The sequence below is a fragment of the Mytilus trossulus genome, chromosome 7, assembly GCF_036588685.1.
Source record: "Mytilus trossulus isolate FHL-02 chromosome 7, PNRI_Mtr1.1.1.hap1, whole genome shotgun sequence".
NCBI lineage: Eukaryota > Metazoa > Mollusca > Bivalvia > Mytilida > Mytilidae > Mytilus > Mytilus trossulus.
In genome coordinates this window covers 10,858,360-10,877,589 of record NC_086379.1, presented here as the reverse complement: position 1 = coordinate 10,877,589, position 19,230 = coordinate 10,858,360, and the positions used below count along the sequence as shown (strand labels likewise).

General features: G+C 30.9%; 1 protein-coding gene across 3 annotated transcripts in view; it reads right to left on the bottom strand.

The window, feature by feature from the left end:
• Positions 1-1,841: 1,841 nt before the first annotated feature.
• LOC134724624 (uncharacterized) overlaps positions 1,842-19,230 on the bottom strand; it is a 29,278-nt gene continuing 11,889 nt past the window's right edge. For all 3 annotated transcript variants that reach the window (XM_063587762.1, XM_063587763.1, XM_063587764.1), the window contains 15 exons: positions 17,954-18,078; positions 16,232-16,312; positions 15,574-15,679; positions 14,310-14,357; positions 14,006-14,039; positions 12,656-12,812; positions 12,164-12,265; positions 8,842-8,918; positions 8,519-8,633; positions 7,852-7,893; positions 7,468-7,534; positions 6,806-6,913; positions 6,219-6,283; positions 5,008-5,097; positions 1,842-4,314 (listed from right to left, as the gene is read on the bottom strand). In XM_063587762.1, coding sequence (XP_063443832.1) covers positions 4,043-4,314; positions 5,008-5,097; positions 6,219-6,283; positions 6,806-6,913; positions 7,468-7,534; positions 7,852-7,893; positions 8,519-8,633; positions 8,842-8,918; positions 12,164-12,265; positions 12,656-12,812; positions 14,006-14,039; positions 14,310-14,357; positions 15,574-15,679; positions 16,232-16,312; positions 17,954-18,078 — 1,489 coding nt within the window. In that variant the 3' untranslated portion in view covers positions 1,842-4,042. The remainder of the gene's footprint in view (positions 4,315-5,007; positions 5,098-6,218; positions 6,284-6,805; positions 6,914-7,467; positions 7,535-7,851; positions 7,894-8,518; positions 8,634-8,841; positions 8,919-12,163; positions 12,266-12,655; positions 12,813-14,005; positions 14,040-14,309; positions 14,358-15,573; positions 15,680-16,231; positions 16,313-17,953; positions 18,079-19,230) is intronic.

The window sequence follows — 19,230 nt, the reverse complement described above, 5'->3', positions numbered from 1 at the left end:
AAGAAAAAAATCACAAATGGCACACTTGCCAACACGTAAATTTTAAAGTAAGTTATGAACACAAAAATAAAGGAGGTCTTAAACATTCATAGGTTTATTTGATGTTACCAACCAGATAACACACAATGACGAAGAATTCAAGCTTCATTCAATCATCCGAATAGCTTCGTTACGTGGGTTGTATAAGTTTCAATTGGTTTGAGCGAGTTTTATACACTAGTATAACATGTAAAGTAAACTATTAAACTATGAATTCGATGCATATTTGAATTGATTTAGTGAATTCTCTTACTTACTAGTCCGACACGAATGTGTGTCTTATATCTTAAATAAATTCACAAGGTTTCACTTCTTTACTCTTTGAACATTTGTTCTTCATCCGAATTGTTCGTTACTCTATAAAGGACAGATTAAACGAATTAAGTAAGCTTTGTTACACTAAAAACAAGAGGCTGCCAGAGCGACAGCAAACCGGATTTACTCATATTTATTCGTGTCCTGGCATTTTTCAATATCACAAGAACCATAACTTCTGAACAGAAAAAGTGAAAATCGCCATTATTGAACTTGACCTGAATTTTGTCATCAGTGAACAACATATTTGAATTTTCAAAGCTTTGGTTGAACGGTTCTTGAATAAATACAAGGACTCAACTTGAAACACCATTTTTCAATCTTTCAAAAATCATAACTCCTGAACGGTAGAAGTCAAAATCGTCAGTATTGCAATTGACCTCCATTTTGTCATCGGTAACAACATATTAAAATTTTGAAAGCTTTGGGTGAACAGTTCATGAGTAAATGCACCGACAGGACTGGAAATGCCCTTTTTCAATCTTTCACGAAATATAACTCCAGAACCGTAAAAGTTAAAATCGTCATTATTGAACTTGACCTCCATTGTGTTGTCAGTAACAACATAATAAAATTTTAAAAGCTTTGGTTAAACGGTTCATGAAGAAATGCACGGACAACATTTGGCTGCCGCCCTCCCGACCGTACATCCCCGAATCAATGACCGACATTTTTTGTCACCAAAATCTGGTTAAAAATGTTTTATGTACATAAATTGTTTTATAAAAAGACAAAATTCCCTTAAAACATCATCAAATAATAAATGGTTAAAACATTTTTTGAATGAAAATATCCGCGGTTTTCAATAACCATTGAGTATTTCTGGATAAGAACAATGAAACCTCTTAGATTTTTATAACCAGTGGTTAAACAAAAATTCAATGATATAGCCATAAAACCTTTAAATTATTTCCTTTTTCCTTTTCCTTTTACTTATCTCCTTATTTATTAATGACGGATTAGAAGGATTAACGCCTTACAACTTATATATATCAATTATGGTATACTGGTACTAAACCCCTATGTCATTTTTTTTGTTGTGTTTTTAAATGAAGCAATGTATATACATCTCATACTTTGCTGTATGGCATTCTGTTTCAATAAATTTTCTGTAAAAGCGTGTGTTGAGTATTATAATTAGTTTGATACTATAGCAAAAACGGTATATGAGTAGTTTCAAAGACTAAAAACGTGTAAACGATTTCAACAACCAAACCATTCTTCTTTAATATACGCCAAGTATAGTTTCTATGGCCTTATATTACTACAACTGGTAGTGTTTCATTCAGGATATCTTCACTTCTTAAGGGTTCGATTACGTTTATGTCTTCAGGAGTTTCGGGGGATTATATAATCGCATCATTGGCCTTTTGTCTTGAGTTTATCTTAGTACACAAGATTGTATGAAAGTGCTATGTCAAAAACTCAAGTATCGGAAGAAACAGGTATTCATTAACCAAAACACATACTAACTAAAATTCAAGAAAACCATTGGCATGATTTTATTTTGTACATTCAATAACAAACAAATATTCAACAATATTCAACAGTAAGACTATATTGTAACAATAAATTTAGATGCCACTTTAAAAACTGTAAATTTCAACTGTATACTTATTTAAGGCAATATATAGTTGGTATATTTTCATTAAGGTGTGATGTGTGACAATCGAAAATAAAGTCGCTATAAGATAAGATGTAACCCAAATGAAAGTCATGAAACAGGAAATAAATGAACAAATAAAATGTCTATTGCTTGGTGAAGTTGCCAGACAAAAAGATGATAGGAAAATTATTATTCGACTTAAATAAAGAATGTTAGGATTTTTTATATATGCATCTTAGTATAAGTAATAAATATCCAATGTGTAGCTTAAAATGATTTGTTTTTAATTTTATTTCAAGCGATATTTTTTTAGTGTAGCAACGTTTTCGCTAATACAAAAGTATGTTTGATTTTTCAATGACCCAATTAGCTTGCGTGAGCTGCGTAATCACAATTCCTTAGTTTACTTTTTAAATTATCAAAAAATTTCCAGAAATGTCAAATAGAAAATCATTCGGAAGAAGAGTCAAAGCTCTCACATTGAATAAGTATTATTGCCCTTTCAAAAAGTAGTCTTAAAATTACCAAATGTTGCACATATTCAAATTCAGAAGTACTGATTTGTGCTATCTTGTAATCACAATCAGATATTACCATAGAGGGAAAGGAGGAATATGTGAAGTTTTTTTTATAAAATTTTAAAAAGACAATACTATTTTTCTTTCTGATCCTGCTGATAAGCAAACAAAACAATGAAATGCAATGTTCAATTCGTTGATCATAAACTCATCATAGATACCAGAAATAAATTTTGTATTTACACCAGACCCCCATTTCGTCTACAAATTAAAGACTCATCATGCAGTGACGCTCGAATCCCAAAAAGTTAAAAAGGTCAGTACAGTATAGTAATATGATGTGCATGTATCTTATAGACTTAACTTTACATTGGAAAAATAATTTCAATTATATAATATGTATATTTTCTTTTTGCATTTATTTTTAATAATTTAACCTGATATTATAACGTTTAAACTTTACAACAATCATATCCTGAGTGATTCACACTAATTAATACTATAGATAAAACTTCGTTTCATGTTTATATTTAGATATATACATTGTGACCTATAAAAATATATATATGTATCACAAATACAGACACAAAATAACAATATCACATAATGTAATTTTACAATACACTTAAAGTGTATGTATGTAAACCTTCAGTAGTTGGAGTCTTTCTTATCATGTGTTAGTTTCTGACCAAGTATGTTTTTGGCTCAAAGGTTTAAAAGTATAGTTCCATGAGTACTTGGACAAACAGAACTTTGCATACTGATAAAACACTCATATGTGTACCTAATCTTACATGTTTTCAGGATCACATTTTGACATTTTTGAAATTGTACAAAATGTTTATGATTATAATTATATTCAACCACATCTTGCACTTGATGCTATTTGATATTATAAGACATCACATGATCGACTCATAATGTTTTGTTTTAGAATAGATTGATTATACAGGTTCCTTTTGTTAAGAGTTGAAACTACAATAGTTGCATCACAAGAGTTTACCAGAACCTTTCAATAGGAAATAAACCTAAGCCTTTTGTTCGACAACTGATACCAGCTCTGATATCATGATGAATATTTTCACTAAAAAAATGTTAACCTTTTACTTCAAATGTCTTCTTACTTAATACCGTTAAAATAAGTCTTACTTGCACTATGTAAAGCATAATTCTTTTTAAAAAAATGAAAAGACAACTCGATTAATATTTTTCACTCTTAAGAAATCAGTCATGATGGTGCTGATGATGCTGTTGATGATGATGATTGTAACCTTGATGTCTCAGTCCACTTATCAGCCAATGCATAATTCTTTCTTAATTATGTGAACAAAAAGTTTTAACCATAAAATAATGAAAATAAATGTATTGATATTTTTATCAGAAATGTGCTCAATTAAAAATGTCTATGGAATGTAAATCATATCTATCTGCTCTTTCAAATTTATGCATCTCCGTGTTTTGTAATTGATAATTGCATAATTTTTTGAAACAGCTGTGTTATAATCTTCAACAATCACGAATTTTATAAGTAGAATTTCCATAATTTTAAAAAGTATTCGTAACATCAATTTGCTCGTTTAATTTTTGTGACAAAAATAGCACTCAACAAAAAGTAAAATGCAGTCACCGCAAATAAAATTATATAACCTAAACCTAATGTACAATCAACACTTTCAAAATAATCAAGAATAATTCCTCCAGTTGGTGTTGCTATGGCATTTGGGAGGACTAAAGCTTGGTGCCATACTGCTATGTCTTTTGCTTTGTCTTTTTCATCAGGTAAAACGTCCATTACTAATGCAAAGTCAATCGACTGGAACGTTCCCAAACCCATTCCTTTAAAATAATATTGCGTTAGTCATATATTGCTGTAACTGTACAATAATGTAATTATCGGTGCAACAATGTTATTTTTATGACTTATCTTTAACATTTCCGATCTAAGATGTAATAAATAGTGGTTAACATGGTCATTTTTGTCTCGCCTACGAAAATATTCAAATAATGGAAGGCATATGGGTGCTTATCCGGCAGTGATGTTTTTAGGTCTACATTAACCTAACCTCGATCTCTCTTCATTGGACGGTCTTTATTGATCGGTTGTGAGGATTTCTTTTTCGTGTTTAGATTCGGTTCTCGGATACTATAAGCGGCACCTCAACGAAATTTGGTGTATGTTGTTATTTAAACTCTTGCAGAGTTCATATCACCTTGAACACATTTTCTTTGTTTATTGGTCTATCTTGCACGATTTCTTCGAGTTCTTTGATTTGTTATCAGCAATATGCGAATTGAATTTTCTTTATGCCAAGGTTCATCAGATTGTATTCATTTTAATAATCTTTGGTCAAAATATGAGATATCTCTTTTGAAAATGCGTCCATTCATATACTCACATACCTTTTTTATATGTCTTTGAACGTTCAATTGAACAGTTTCAGACAAGCAACGGAACTATTCTTAAAAAGGTATTTGTAATTCTATAGTCTCTGAAACTTTTTCAGTAATTAAATATATATATATACTTACCAAAGAAAAATGCTATAATAAACGCCATCCAAAAGGCGTTTTCACCATTGACAAATGTGAGGGCCGTGCAGCTTATACTCATCATTACAGCTGAAAGACGTACAGGTATTAGTTATATCGACTTAAAATAATAACAAAAATAATGTTATATTAATGTTTAGAGCAATGACTGAAGATAACCAACCTACTCTCATTATTGTATTAATTGAATGATTGATTAATTTGTGTTTAACGCCATTTTCAACACTATCATGGCGGTCAGTTTTTTATTGATAAAGAAAGCGGGTGTGCTGGAAAGAACTATCTACCTTCGGTAGCAAAACTAATAATCCTAGACAATTTAGATCGAGTCGAGTGCACCTTCCCAGAGCGGGATTCGAACTCACACCCTCAGTGTTGGTCGACAGTCTAGTAATAAAGTGGAGCGACTTGTTAGACAGCTAGGCCACCGAGGCTCCTATCATAATGTGACATTCCATTTGAAAAATAACAGGAATAACTAAAATACAACGGATCACATCAACTGTCGAGTCATAACAATCAGCATAACAAACGATGAGATCGGTCGACTAGATTTCAGAATGAGATGTGGTGGAGTCTAATAACTTAAATGTTTAACGTGTTCACCAAATTTTCGCCTTTGCAAATCTAATCCCTATTTTGAAACACAAAACACAACAGAAAAATCCTGCATAGTAAACTACAACCAGGACGACCACTAACTTGAACAGCAAGATATTAAAAATGCACATTATTTAGACAAAATGTAATCGCTACTACAGAAGTATAGATAAGTTATAGTTGCTCAAGAAAAATACTGGTATCCCAATGTCTTATAAAACTTGTACGAGGCTAGTAAGTCTTAAGAAAACGTTTCGTCTGACAATCGGAACAAGAAACCTATGTAACTGAGTCAGTGAGTATGCGACGCTTCTTGCTAAATGTAAGAAATTTGGGCGGTTTTAGTGCTTAATGTTTAAACCGATTTAACAACATATCAATAAAACTAAAGATAACTTAATATCAAGTTCGACAAAAACTGCATTTTCACACACTCAACGGGTATATTGAAATCAAGCTTTTTTTTTCTCAGGATTTTATGTTGTGGTAAAACCAGAAACACATACACTTAAAATTACTACTGATATGATTCTTTTTTAGGGCAGTATGTGCTAACGTGTGAATCGTAAACATATAATTTATGTTCTTACCTGCTATTATCACAATTATTTTTCGTTTGCCAATTCTGTCTGAAACAACTCCCATAATAACTGATCTGTAAATATAAACGATACGAATTATGTTGATGTTCTTACATGATTTTTATCTGGGGTGTATATCTCAAAGAATAAAAAAGAAACAAAAGATCGAAAGGATATAAGAAAAAGAAGGACCCAAACCAACAATGTACACATTGGAAGTATTCATGATTTATACTCATGCTTTTGATTATCTCTCTTTGACTTACGAATTATTCAAAACACTGAATTTTCTTCACAAAATCCTGACTGGCTCTTATATGCATAGTAACATAGTAATTCTTCTTTAAAAATGCACATTTTTTTTAAGGTTGAAGACCCATGGGTGGCCTTTGGGCTGTTTCGGCTATTTTGGTCGGATTCCCCATTTCCATTCTCGATTTTATAGATTATTTGCATTTTTTTTTACAATTACTTAGGAGCATTTTCAAAAAGCTTAACTTTCGGGCTCGGGAATCTGAACACCCCTTTTTGTTCGGAGGTCTTTTAATATCAATATTAACTTATCATTGAACTTTTACTATTACTAAGTTACTTACCCAACGGATGCTGAAAACAATAAAGGCAGTAAAATGAAAGCCACTGTCCTTGCAGCATTCCAACAAAAAGGCAACTGTATCATATCTGACACCCAATACTCCAGAAATCTATAGATATAAAATAAACCAAAGATATACAAACACGATCCTTTTGTATTACCTTTTGTTTTTTATAACCAGCTGATCTTACCTGGTTGTGTTCATTTTTGCGTAAGAAACCTAATACAATGACTACTGTTGGTTGTGGAGTTCTTTCAATTGGCCATTTTCTCTTTATTTAATCCAACTATTGATTGCATGTCAAGAAGTATGTTAAAGTTCCTTTTGCATATGTTGAATAAATTCCACATAGAACAATAGCTGTTGACATATTAAATAGAATTTGCTTTCAAAAAAGTTTTTTCCCTTGAGGTTCTTTCTTTTTTATTTTCTCGCTGTTGTTTGAAATCTGCCCATTAAACAACTTTTTAACCATTGGATTCCTTTGTCGTAGCATAATTGTGTATGTGTAGGTTTTTTTTAGGTTAATATTTTCTACCTTATTGTTTTGTAAATATGTTATACGATATAACATAATAGAATATCCCCGTCGATTCTAAAATTGGAATGTTATGAACATAGGAATGGTGCATCAAAAATATTGGATAAAGGTGAATATTTACCCTGTAACTGTGGATACACCTTGCTGCATTAGAAATCTTGTAATAAAAACCCATCTAAAATCATGTTCTGAAATGAGAAAAAATAAATATAATAAGCGTGCGATCAATACTTTCCAGATTTAATTGATAATGACTACTAGTATTTTTTAGACAACCGTAGAAACTTTATTTACCTTATAACTAATTTATATGAAGCTCAGGGCATTCCATTTATTATTCAGAATTTAATTTATATAACTCTTTATAAAACTGCTTGCTGTGTGCATTAATCTACGAACAAATGTTGTTGAAAATGAATAAGTTGAAATTGATGTTTGTGTGTTTTGCATTCCCTATATCTTGCTTAGGGAAAGAAAATTAGTATTTATGAAACGATTCACTCACCTTTAAGTGGCTGCCAAAATCCACAAAATATTGCAATACAACCTGAAATAAATAAATGTATGTTAGGAATAGCAAGATAGCACTAAAGTGTATAATGTGAAATCCCTAAAATTTCCTTTCAGTCAAAGTAAAATTGAACAAAACAATATTGCACATATGTGTTCTATTTTAATATAAATGAGGGGAAAAAAATAATACGACAGTACACTATTTAATATGAATTACATAAATATGTCACACATTTAGAATAATGCATTGTATCACTTTTGGAAGGATATCGAGGAAGAACAAAATTCTACTTCAAGACAACAACATGGGGAAAAAACCACAAGAAGACCCAAAAAGTCATTCAAACACGAAAAATGGTTTCGCAACATCACAAATCCCATAAGAACAAGGGGTGAACTCAGATACTTCGGAAAGATTGTAAGTTCCTCGTATACTTGTGTCTCAGGATCAACTGAGGGATATTATTTGAAAGATTTTATTAATTTTTTGGATGTCAAATGTCAAACGTAACAAACATTGAGCATAATTATACCCTCTCCCTTAAACTCAACATGTACATCTGTCTGTTATCAATATTGAGAATGGATCATTTCAACATGTTCATGACATTGTGGGACTGGTTTTTTAAGAGGTTCCACTTTTTAGAGAAAACACATACCAACTGGTTCGTTTACTACTTTTCCAGGATTTTCTGTTGTGGTAAAAACAGTTACACATACACTGATTATAACTACTGATATGGCTGTGGCATAAGCTCCTATAACACCAATTTCCTGTGAAAATAAATAAACACAATTTTATTTCAAATAAATACCTTCATCATATTCCATTATCGTATCGTAGTTACACTAATTCTAATATAATTCCGGGATAAATCAAATATAATACAGGGGATGAGTGTTATACTAATCCGAAATCAAATACGATTCTTATTGTAACAGATTTGTAAACTATATGATATGAATTAATAGGAATACGTACTGTAAAACACGTCCCAACGGCTGCTCCACTAACATTACCTAACAATATCATACAACCCATTACACCAGAATTAAAACCTGAAAATATAAAAACATATTTATTATGTTGATTATTTCGTCAAACTTTTGTTTTGTTCTTCGCTAACGGTAACTATATCTATTAATTAGATAATATTTTTCCTACATCCAATCAAATTGACCAAACTGTAATCTATGGAAATATATGGGGGTATATTTACTACAACATTAATTGTGTTTCAAATCCCTTTCTACAAGTCATTTTTATGTAAAACTAATGTCATGTAATTAGTCTTTTACGTATTTTAAAAAATGTCTTCCTTTTTTAACAAACAGTGGAAAATTTAATTGAAAAGTATTCTGAAAATCATAATTTGTAATAATTAAGAAACAAAAAACTGTTTAGACGAGAGATAACGCCGCTACTGATGTGTCTTTTGTAGACGAAATGCACGTCTGGCGCAAATACAAAATATCAATCCTAGTACCTATGGTGAGTTTGTTTCCATAAATGTGAGTAGAAGTATTCTCATAAAAGTGCTTGTAATTTTCTTTTGTAAACTATTTTTCTGCATTGATATGCTTACATGTTATATTAGAAAACTGCGTTATGAGTTGCTAACTTCTAAATGGTGTGTGCACAGAAAAAACTATTATCTCTTTGACAGCATACACTGATTTATTTACAATTTTAAAATAAGTAGTTGAACTCACATATATAACTCAAATTATTCATGATGCTTCTACGTAGCTCTTATGATTAAATTCGTGTCTCGGGTTGATATAAATGTAATTTTAAAATACCATATTCTATTCTCTATGAAATTGTTTTATTCCTATTACATGAATATTAATGGTATGTTATTGTTATTTAGTTAAACGTCTTTTAAATATTAACGACAATGTAAAAGAGGGACGAAAGATACCAAAGGGACAGTCAAACTCGTAAATCTAAAACAAACTGACAACGCCATGGCTAAAAATGAAAAAGACAAACAGAAAAACAATAGTACACATGACACAACATAGAAAACTAAAGAATAAACAACACGAACCCCACCAAAAACTAGGGGTGATCTCAGGTGCTCCTGAAGGTAAGCAGAAGGGTAAGCAGATACTGTTGGTATCTTATTACTATTATTGTATCTTAATGTTAAATTGCGTATCTACTATAATAATAGATGTTGGGATACAAAAGTCAAATAACAAAAATACCGAACTCAATAGAAAATTAAAAACGGCAATACCTTTATTAAAAGACAAAACCAAAATCGCATTGGAATGGAAAACCTAGAAACTATACGTCAAGACTATCAATTTTTCTTTGTTAAGTTGATACGGTATGTTTTTCAGCAAGTTCTTGGTATCTTCCGCAGAACTGTTTTAGAGAAATACGAGACGCTCTTTGAATTAACCCTGTTAACTATCTGCGCCGACACTTGTAACGTCGTTTTACAAAGTCTGAGTGGCAGCTGCTAGCTATTGAATACTGAATGAGTTGGGAAATGTATACCCCATATGCATGTAGAGTTGGTTTATTGCTAATAACGTGAGGGAAAGGAGTAGGTTCAGTAAAACCCATTTTTGACCCCAAAATTTTGCAGTTTCACAAAATTGTAAAAATGTAATCTTGAAGCTATTTATTGGAAAGTAGAATGCTTCTGCTTCATAAATATGGGCTGTTTTTAACCATGCAATGCACATGTATCGGGTACTAGCATCATTAAGTCATGCTAAATTACTAAAATCTTCACAATTTTAGCATTTTAATTAAATATTAGACGGTTTCTGTCTTAAATGAAAGTGGCCGCATTCGTGTTCATTCATAATATTTAAATGTAAGTTGTATTCGATGATGATACATAATATATATAAAGGTTGAGGATGAACACGGATGCGGCCACTTTCATTTTGACAAACATCATCTGAAAAGTGTCGTTTTTTTTGCATATTTGATAGATTTTTCATATTTAAGCTTGAATCGGATCGTTTTAAATTACTAAATCAATTGAAATAGACACTTAAGTGTTTAAACAGTGTCTAAAATCTTTCGGTAGATGAACTTGAAATTTGAGGCCAAAATTGTTGGTACCTTCAGTTCATTAGTATTTTAGTATAAATATGTAACTTTGTTAGATGTAATGGTGTTTTAATATTATTTTCATATTTTGTCGTCATTTTAATGTTTACTACAAAATAATAATTAATATGTCATTGTTATTTTCCCTATTTTATCTTCAATTCAACTGGTACATAACATGTGCTGAAAGGAAGTATTATATTTTTGGCATTTTGCTTTATACCTAAGTATTATATTTAAATTGACAAATTACAGACAAAGTCATAAATTTTATTACACTACAATGCATTATAATATTGCTAACAATACAAAAAGAGGGACGAAAGATACCAAAGGACAGTCAAACTCGTAAATCTAAAACAAACTGACAACGCCATGGCTAAAAATGAAAAAGACAAACAGAAAAACAATAGTACACATGACACAACATAGAAAACTAAAGAATAAACAACACGAACCCCACCAAAAACTAGGGGTTATATATCAATAAAACAATGTAGCAGTATTGTTTTATAATGACTGCAATTAATGTTCGATATTATCTTTTTTTGATGAATTGTGTATTTGAAACTCCCCCCCCCCTCCCCCTCAAATATATATATATATATATATATATTAGCTATTTACATTGTGATTGAACTTGAACTTTTTTTTTATAAATTTCAATAGTTAAACATAATTTTTCTGAAAAAAAATAGTTTGATTCCGCAGTAAACTGTTGGGTTTTGAATTAATTAGTAAGTATTTAAATTTTTTAAAACTGCAATGGCCTTTTTGCAGATGCAGTCAAGTTGAAACTTATCTTCGTTTCGCAACTACTGTGAATTCATTTATTTTCGTGGGTATCAATTTTCGTGAATTGAGTAAAACTCACATTTTCGTGGATATTTGAATTCAAGGTTTGCCGATTTCTGTGTACAAAGCGTAAAGAAAATTTGTAATGCGTTGAACATATGAATTCGTGGTTCACCTGAACCCACGAAAGCCACGAAAATTGGTATCCAACGAATAATAACGAATCCACAGTAATTGAACAGTACTTTAACTTTTGAAAACTGCGCTATGACTCAGTTTTGATGATTTTAAGTTACTAGTGTGCAAGATATGTTTATCAGGCAAAGAAAGATGACCATAAAAAGGTGAAGAGAAAGGGACAATTACAATTAGTTCAGTCAAACAACAAGAAAAAGAATTAAATTATTGAAGTTTTAACCTATCTACGAACCTCTCTGTGATGAATTTGATTTGTCAGCTATCAGTGCATTGTAAGGAACGTTTATTGTTGCAAACATGGCTGTCACCAGTAAGTAGAAAATTATATATAATGCTGAAAAATAACACATAAACTATTTAAAGAGAATAGATGTTCGTCTTTGTGCAATCTGAATAGTTATACAGTTTATAATTGTTCATTATAAAATTGGTACTGTTAATATCATTATAGGGATCTGAAAACATTCCGTTGAAGTCTCCATCTAAAAGGCATTTTTGATCCTCTGGATTTATCATTTAATTGGCTGATGTTATATTTAAAAGAGCGGGAAGTATAATGGAGTATTGTAAGGAGAGTTTTGACACATGATTATAATTCAGATAGATTTCAGTGAGAAATGGTTCTTAAATTCTGTCATTATGCAAATAGCAAGTGGGTATCAAAAGTTTATAGTATAAGTGAACTTAATTGACCATCATAATTAAGTTTATAGTAGCTATATACCTAGATCTCCAGGTGGCTCTGGGTCTAAATCTACAGCATTTCCGGACCCTGATACCAGCAAAGAACTTGGATTTCCATTATGTATGCGGTGAGTGTGCAAATTTGTTGTGCCATTGTAGTATGGTTTACATCTGTGTTCCACTAAATCCCTGTAACACTGTTAATATATATTAGAAAAAAACTTGTATGGTGTACATGTACAAATAATAATTAGGAATGTTATACTGTACGTTTTGTAGAGACACAGGGAACATTATTTTGCTTGATTTTTTTTAAATATACGGTACAGTAATTATAGTAGGTATTTAGGAAACAATGTAATTGTGTGGTAATTCGGATTTTGATGATCTTTTCGTTACAATCATAAAATATAAGATAAAATAAAATGTGTGAAGGTATATAAAGTAATGTAATGCATGTAATAAGCGACGACGAAAAACAAGCATATATTCCCCACAATAGTTATTCATTAAAAATTCGACAATAGAATTTGTTTAATATATTATTTTGTTATAAAAAGTTTAAAACATATTGTGAACTTTTTTAATGTTCTTTTATTAATACCACGAACACGTATTAGTTAAAATAATTTCTGTATATGAAATATCGAGCCCACAACCTTGAAGAAAGATGTTGAACTAGATTATGTTGTACATTGTTCATATAATTATTCATGTCTGTCATATATTGTATTGTATAAATAAGGTCGTTAATTTGATTTTTTTCACATTTTTCATGTGGAGGCCTTTATACCTGACTTTATATATAATACGGTGTTTTTCTCATTATTAGCTGTCTTTCATCATCGTCGTTTGAACTCTGTTGATATTTTAATCATTGCCGATCATAATCATTATTTTAGAATTTTTCACTGGACGGTCAATAACGAACAATGCACTGTTATATAAAAAAATTCAGATAAATTGTGTTTTCAATCACTAATTCTCGTTAATTTTCATTAAACTATATGATCAGAAAGGTCGATTTCATCTTTTTAGAGACATAAACTGTCTCTGAACTTACTCATTTGAGGTATCAAAAAATAATAAAAGAGCAAAATTACAGATATCAGGCTCAATAAACAGAAAATAAGGGATCTTGTCATATACGACACAAAATCCTGTAAAGTACAAAACCTGGATCAAAGAAAGAGCACTGTTTGTGTGTTCTGTCACCTGGACGTCAACGTGACGACATTGACGTCAGAGTTGTGTTTTATGCTCATTCTAATAAATTCTTATCAGTATTAACTTGTGTGTTTAAAACAATGTTTTTTTTATTTTAATACAAGTCAGAACTGGTATTAAACACATCAGAATTTTTACAAATTTTCTGACGAATCATACTCACAGTTCCATTTACTAATGTTGAGTTTGTGCCACGACTGAAAGTAAAACGATACTCATATGTTAAGTTTGTACAAAGCTTAAGGAAACGTCAAATTACATTAAAATATTTATACAAAAATTTATATAATGAAAAATAATACTGTGATCGACTATACGTCATATTACCTAATTTCTAGAAAATACAAATCTATAAAGGGAGAGTAACAGATGCTACATATAATCTTGTGTTTGGCGTTTTGTTCAACTTTTTAAACTGCTAATAACTTTGTTATATAGAATAATTTCAAATAGAAATAAATACTTACGATATTTTGATATGAGATGCACTCAATGCCATTCCAATTAGACCAATACTGTAATAGGGTTAAACAAAATACTTTATAAGCAGTACAGTGTATGATATAAGCCATTAAAGTTCTAGACGAAACTATGACTCATATGATGAGTTGAGAAACACAAATTCATCAAATCAAAGACACGAACAGATCATGATAAACATGTTTCTACTTACAAAGATATATAAGATGTTCAGATATAAGAAAGACAGGAGAGACATAGGGACTTTCTTAACAAATACTATATCTACTACAAAAAATTATAATTTTCCTAGTTTTCTCATAACAATTCAACAAATTGAGTTTCTAAATCCGCCTTTTTAATTTTGGTTTTATTATGATATTTTTAACAAGTTCTGAGAAAAAATACCCCAATATATTTACAATGATTAAAATATATGGTAAAAGGTTAAACCTGTTAACACATATGCTATTCATTTTTCCCAAAATAAATTCATTTAAATATTACGGTTGACGAATCTTTACACCACATCTTTATATCACAAGGGTGTGTTATTTGAGTGCTTACAGTCATTGTTCTCTAACATACATAGTACATCCTGGTTGTACATGTTTATCATTATACAATTTCATTGTCTATTGATTTACTAAAGTCTTGCTTAACTTGATCAGGTTTGAATATGCATGTAATATTTTATGCATGACCTTTAAGAATCAAATAAACTGATCATAGATGCCATACTCTGTACCAAGTCAGGAATATGACAGTTGTTGTCCATCTGTTTTATCATTTGATTTTTCCATTTGATTAGAGACTTTCCGTTTTGAATTTTCCTCCGAGTTCGGTATTTTTGTGATTTTTCTTTGCAATGTTGTACGCCAGACGCACGCTTCGTTTATAAAAGACTCATCGAAAAGTTAAAAAAAAATACAAATTAAAGTACGAAATTGAAGATCATTTAGATGTTACAAAATAGATGTGGGCCACAGTTCAATCAGAACACCTTAAAAATCGTCAAAAGACGTTTTGTCTGACAGGTCACCAGAAATTCTTTGACAATAGACAGGTATTTGAACAATATTTCAAGATCTCAATTGTCCAAACTTAACGAAAACAATTAACATGTAGAGGCACCAACTGTCCTTAACTACGACCACCTGCTTACCACGTCCAGCATGCTTAAATCAGACCAACTTGAATCTACAGCATCAACAGTATATGTTATGATTTTATTATAATACAGCTAATATATAACGTGTAATACAAACTTACCATAAACCTGTAGTACCAAAGATCATAATTGGACGTCTTTTACCAATCTGTAACGTTAGTCTGTCACTGGCCATACCAATACAAGGACTGAGGAAAAACGTTACAGCTGAAGTTGTCAAAAGTTCAAAAAATAAGTAATTATTTGTTATTGTTATATATATATAAATCAGTTACATGTTTAAGTTCGTCTAATCATGGGTGCATTGTCATTTTAAAATGATCACTATCGTGCTTTCTACTTTCAACATGCTTTTCTTTTGTCTTAGTAAAAAAGGAATAACCAAAGAAAAAATCGTTACAATATAAATCATTTTATCGACTGATTTTGAACAAATTTATGTTTTATTAAGCATGTTTAGATGTTTTCAACAATAAAAACTACATTTGCTTCTAATATTATAAAGTATTAATGCAAAATGCCAATTATAATGTGTTTTATTCACGTAAAGAAAATCAATTCTAAGAGTTATGTAAGTACAATTTACAGATTAAGATGTTTAAGGTTAAAAGGGAGAGTGAAAGCGCCATATGTTCTTTTATTGCATGTAATATTCACAAAACAAATTAAAACGTCAAAAGCATGTTCAGTAATGAATAATTTGTAAACTTGTTGGTTTAAATAGATTAAGATCGAATTATTTGTAATTGATCTACTGACCTGCGCCACCTGCAATCATTCCTCCTAACCAACGCCCTTTCGCAGCATCTCCGACCAAAGCATGGACTTGAGCTGGCACAACTGAAGTTGGTGTTTAAAAAATATATAAAAACTTGAATAAGATAGATTTTTATATTACTTTTTTAATTTCGTACTGCATTTTAGATCATTTAAAACGTTTTATCATTTGCAAACTATCGCATCATTAAACTATCATTACCAGGATATTATTTTTATTCAAAATGTTTTGTTTAAATCATCAATAATACCTGGCGGCTCATATTTGTGTTCGTCAGTAGGCATTTGTTTGCAAAAGACTCATCAGTGACGCTCGAATCAAAAAGGTTAAAAGGTAAACTATTGTTGGCTCTCATTAGGTATACTATGTAAGTATTACACGTCAAGACGTAATTAATCGATACTATATTAATGAATACAATGATATTTTGAAATATTATTATACCTAAGGACGCAATATGGATCATACTTCACAAACACAGCATCCAAGCAGTACATTTTTTTTCTACCCGGAAAAACACATATAGAGGAAGTTAAACATAAGACAAGAGTTTGAAACAATGAACACATACTACTATTGTGCATTTTTGGATTGATCCGATAGGAAAAGCGTAAATTTCTTCCTGTTTTTTCCTAATCTTTCTTTTTGAAGTTGTCATTTTTTAAGTATTATAAAACATATATGTGTAGATAAGAGTGTTAAAGTTGGTAATGCGGAAGATTTTATCAATATACACGTAAATGTATCAGACATTTTTATTCACTAGATTTATATTTCAATTTATAATCTCAAATCACAGTAGCCATATTCTGTATGTACCTGTCCTAAATCATGAGCCTGTAATTCAGTGGTTGTAATTAATTGCTGTGTATCAGATATTTTGTTCTTTCACTATTTTGTACATAGATTAGACAGTTAATTTTCGAGACCTTTTAGAGCTGAATATGCAGTCAGCGTTTTACTCCTGGTTGAATCCCCCTGCGGTGACCTATAGCTGTTAGATTCTGTGCCATTTTGATTCATGGTGAAAAGTTGTCTAATTTGCAATCATACCACACCACATCTTGTTATTTATATTGACTTTACTTGTTGTTATTTTATAATTGTTTGTGGCTCCCAACGTTTTGCAATGTAATCTCGTTCCATATATATTGGGGTTGAACAACAACGTAGATATATATTTTTTTTTTATCAAAATGAGCATCTAGTACGTTAACGAACAAGAGGCTGTCACAACGACAGCAAACCGGATTAATTAGCATTTATTTGTGTCCTGGCAATATCACAAGAACCATTACTGATGATTGGTGAAAGTGAAAATTGTCAATATCAAATTTGACCTCTATTTTGTCATCAGTATCAACATATTAAAATTTGAAAAGCTTAGATTGAATGGTTCGTGAGTAAATGCAACAACGTGAATGGAAACACCATTTTACGATCTTTCAAGAACCATAACTCCTGAACGGTAAAAGTCAAAATCGTCGTTATTGAACTTGACTTCTTTTTTGTCACCAGTAACAACATATTAAAATTTGAAAAGCTTTGGTTGAATGGTTCATGAGTTAATGCACGGACAACATTTGATTGCTGCCCGACCGACCGACCGACCGACCGACCGCCGAGCATCCCCAAATCAATAACCGACATTTTTGTCACAAAAATCCGGTTATTAAAAATGAGTTCAATATCATTCTACATACCTTCCACAGATAAGAGAAGAAACATCAAACTCAGCCCATACCAAGAGAGATTGAGCAAGAAGATACGTGGTTTACTCAGTACCTCTGGTTCATCGTGTAGTATCTTCTCCTTGTCATCATTTGCTCTGCAAGTGTAGTATCATCATTTTTACATTTGAAATTAACACGAAGAAAGCAAAGATTACAAAACTTCGTACCATGAGAAGTTATCTCTTATTTCGAGACTAAAACTAACGTAACGATTATGAATTTAACTGTAATCTCTATACTTTATGAAGATTCAGTGTAATGCATCTGCTTGAAGTAAATGAATGTTAGTCTGAATCGGTCATGGTCAGTCTTTCAGTCAATTTTTCGAACTTATTCAATGCAATAGATTCAGTACTGTGATGACAACTTGATTGTAGTCATTTCAGTACTCTTCAGTAGTTTTTCAGACAATCAGTATGTTGTTGGCATTACAAGTCCATAGAAAATTCAAAACAAACAGTCGTTTTGTAAATGGCAAAATCAACAGCTCAAGCTCTTCAGGCGAATGGAAAATAACTGTCATATTCCTGACTTGGTACAAGCATTTCCTTATGTATAAAAATATTGATTAAACCTAGTTTATTAAAAAATATATGTTAAAGCAACTATTGAGCAGTCGGAACGCATATTGTCTGGACTAATGAATTTACCACAGTTGATAAGTCTGAAAATGAGCTGAAAGTTTGAAATAACTTTAAATTTATTGTTCAGTCTTTGAAGAGTTGTTCAGATCAAAACGACCGTTTCAAGTACCAAGTCAGGAATATGACAGTTGTTATCCATTCGTTTGATATGTTTGGACTTTTGATTTTGCCTTTTTATTTTGGACTTTCCTTTTTGAATTTTCCTCGGAGTTCAGTATTTTTGTGTTTTTACTTTTTTCAAATGAAAGAAGGTTTACAAGTTACACCTTGTGAACACTGAGATTAGCAAAATTAAATATCTGGTTCTGCGTTGGAATCTCAACGTGGTACTGTTCATTGATTCAAGTACACGTCTGGTCAATCTTACTTTATTTACATCAAACATTTATATATTTTTATCAATACATTACATTGTCGAAAATTAATAAAAACATGTTATATGTACAAAAACTTAGATGGAAATTAAAACGCCATATTGCCCAATTTTTCACTTGCATAAGAAAATATGATTTCGACGTGATCGAATGAGATTATGGACTATTCATTTGTAACTTATTTTTCATGCTGCATGTTTAACTGCAAATGACTAATTCAAACAAACTG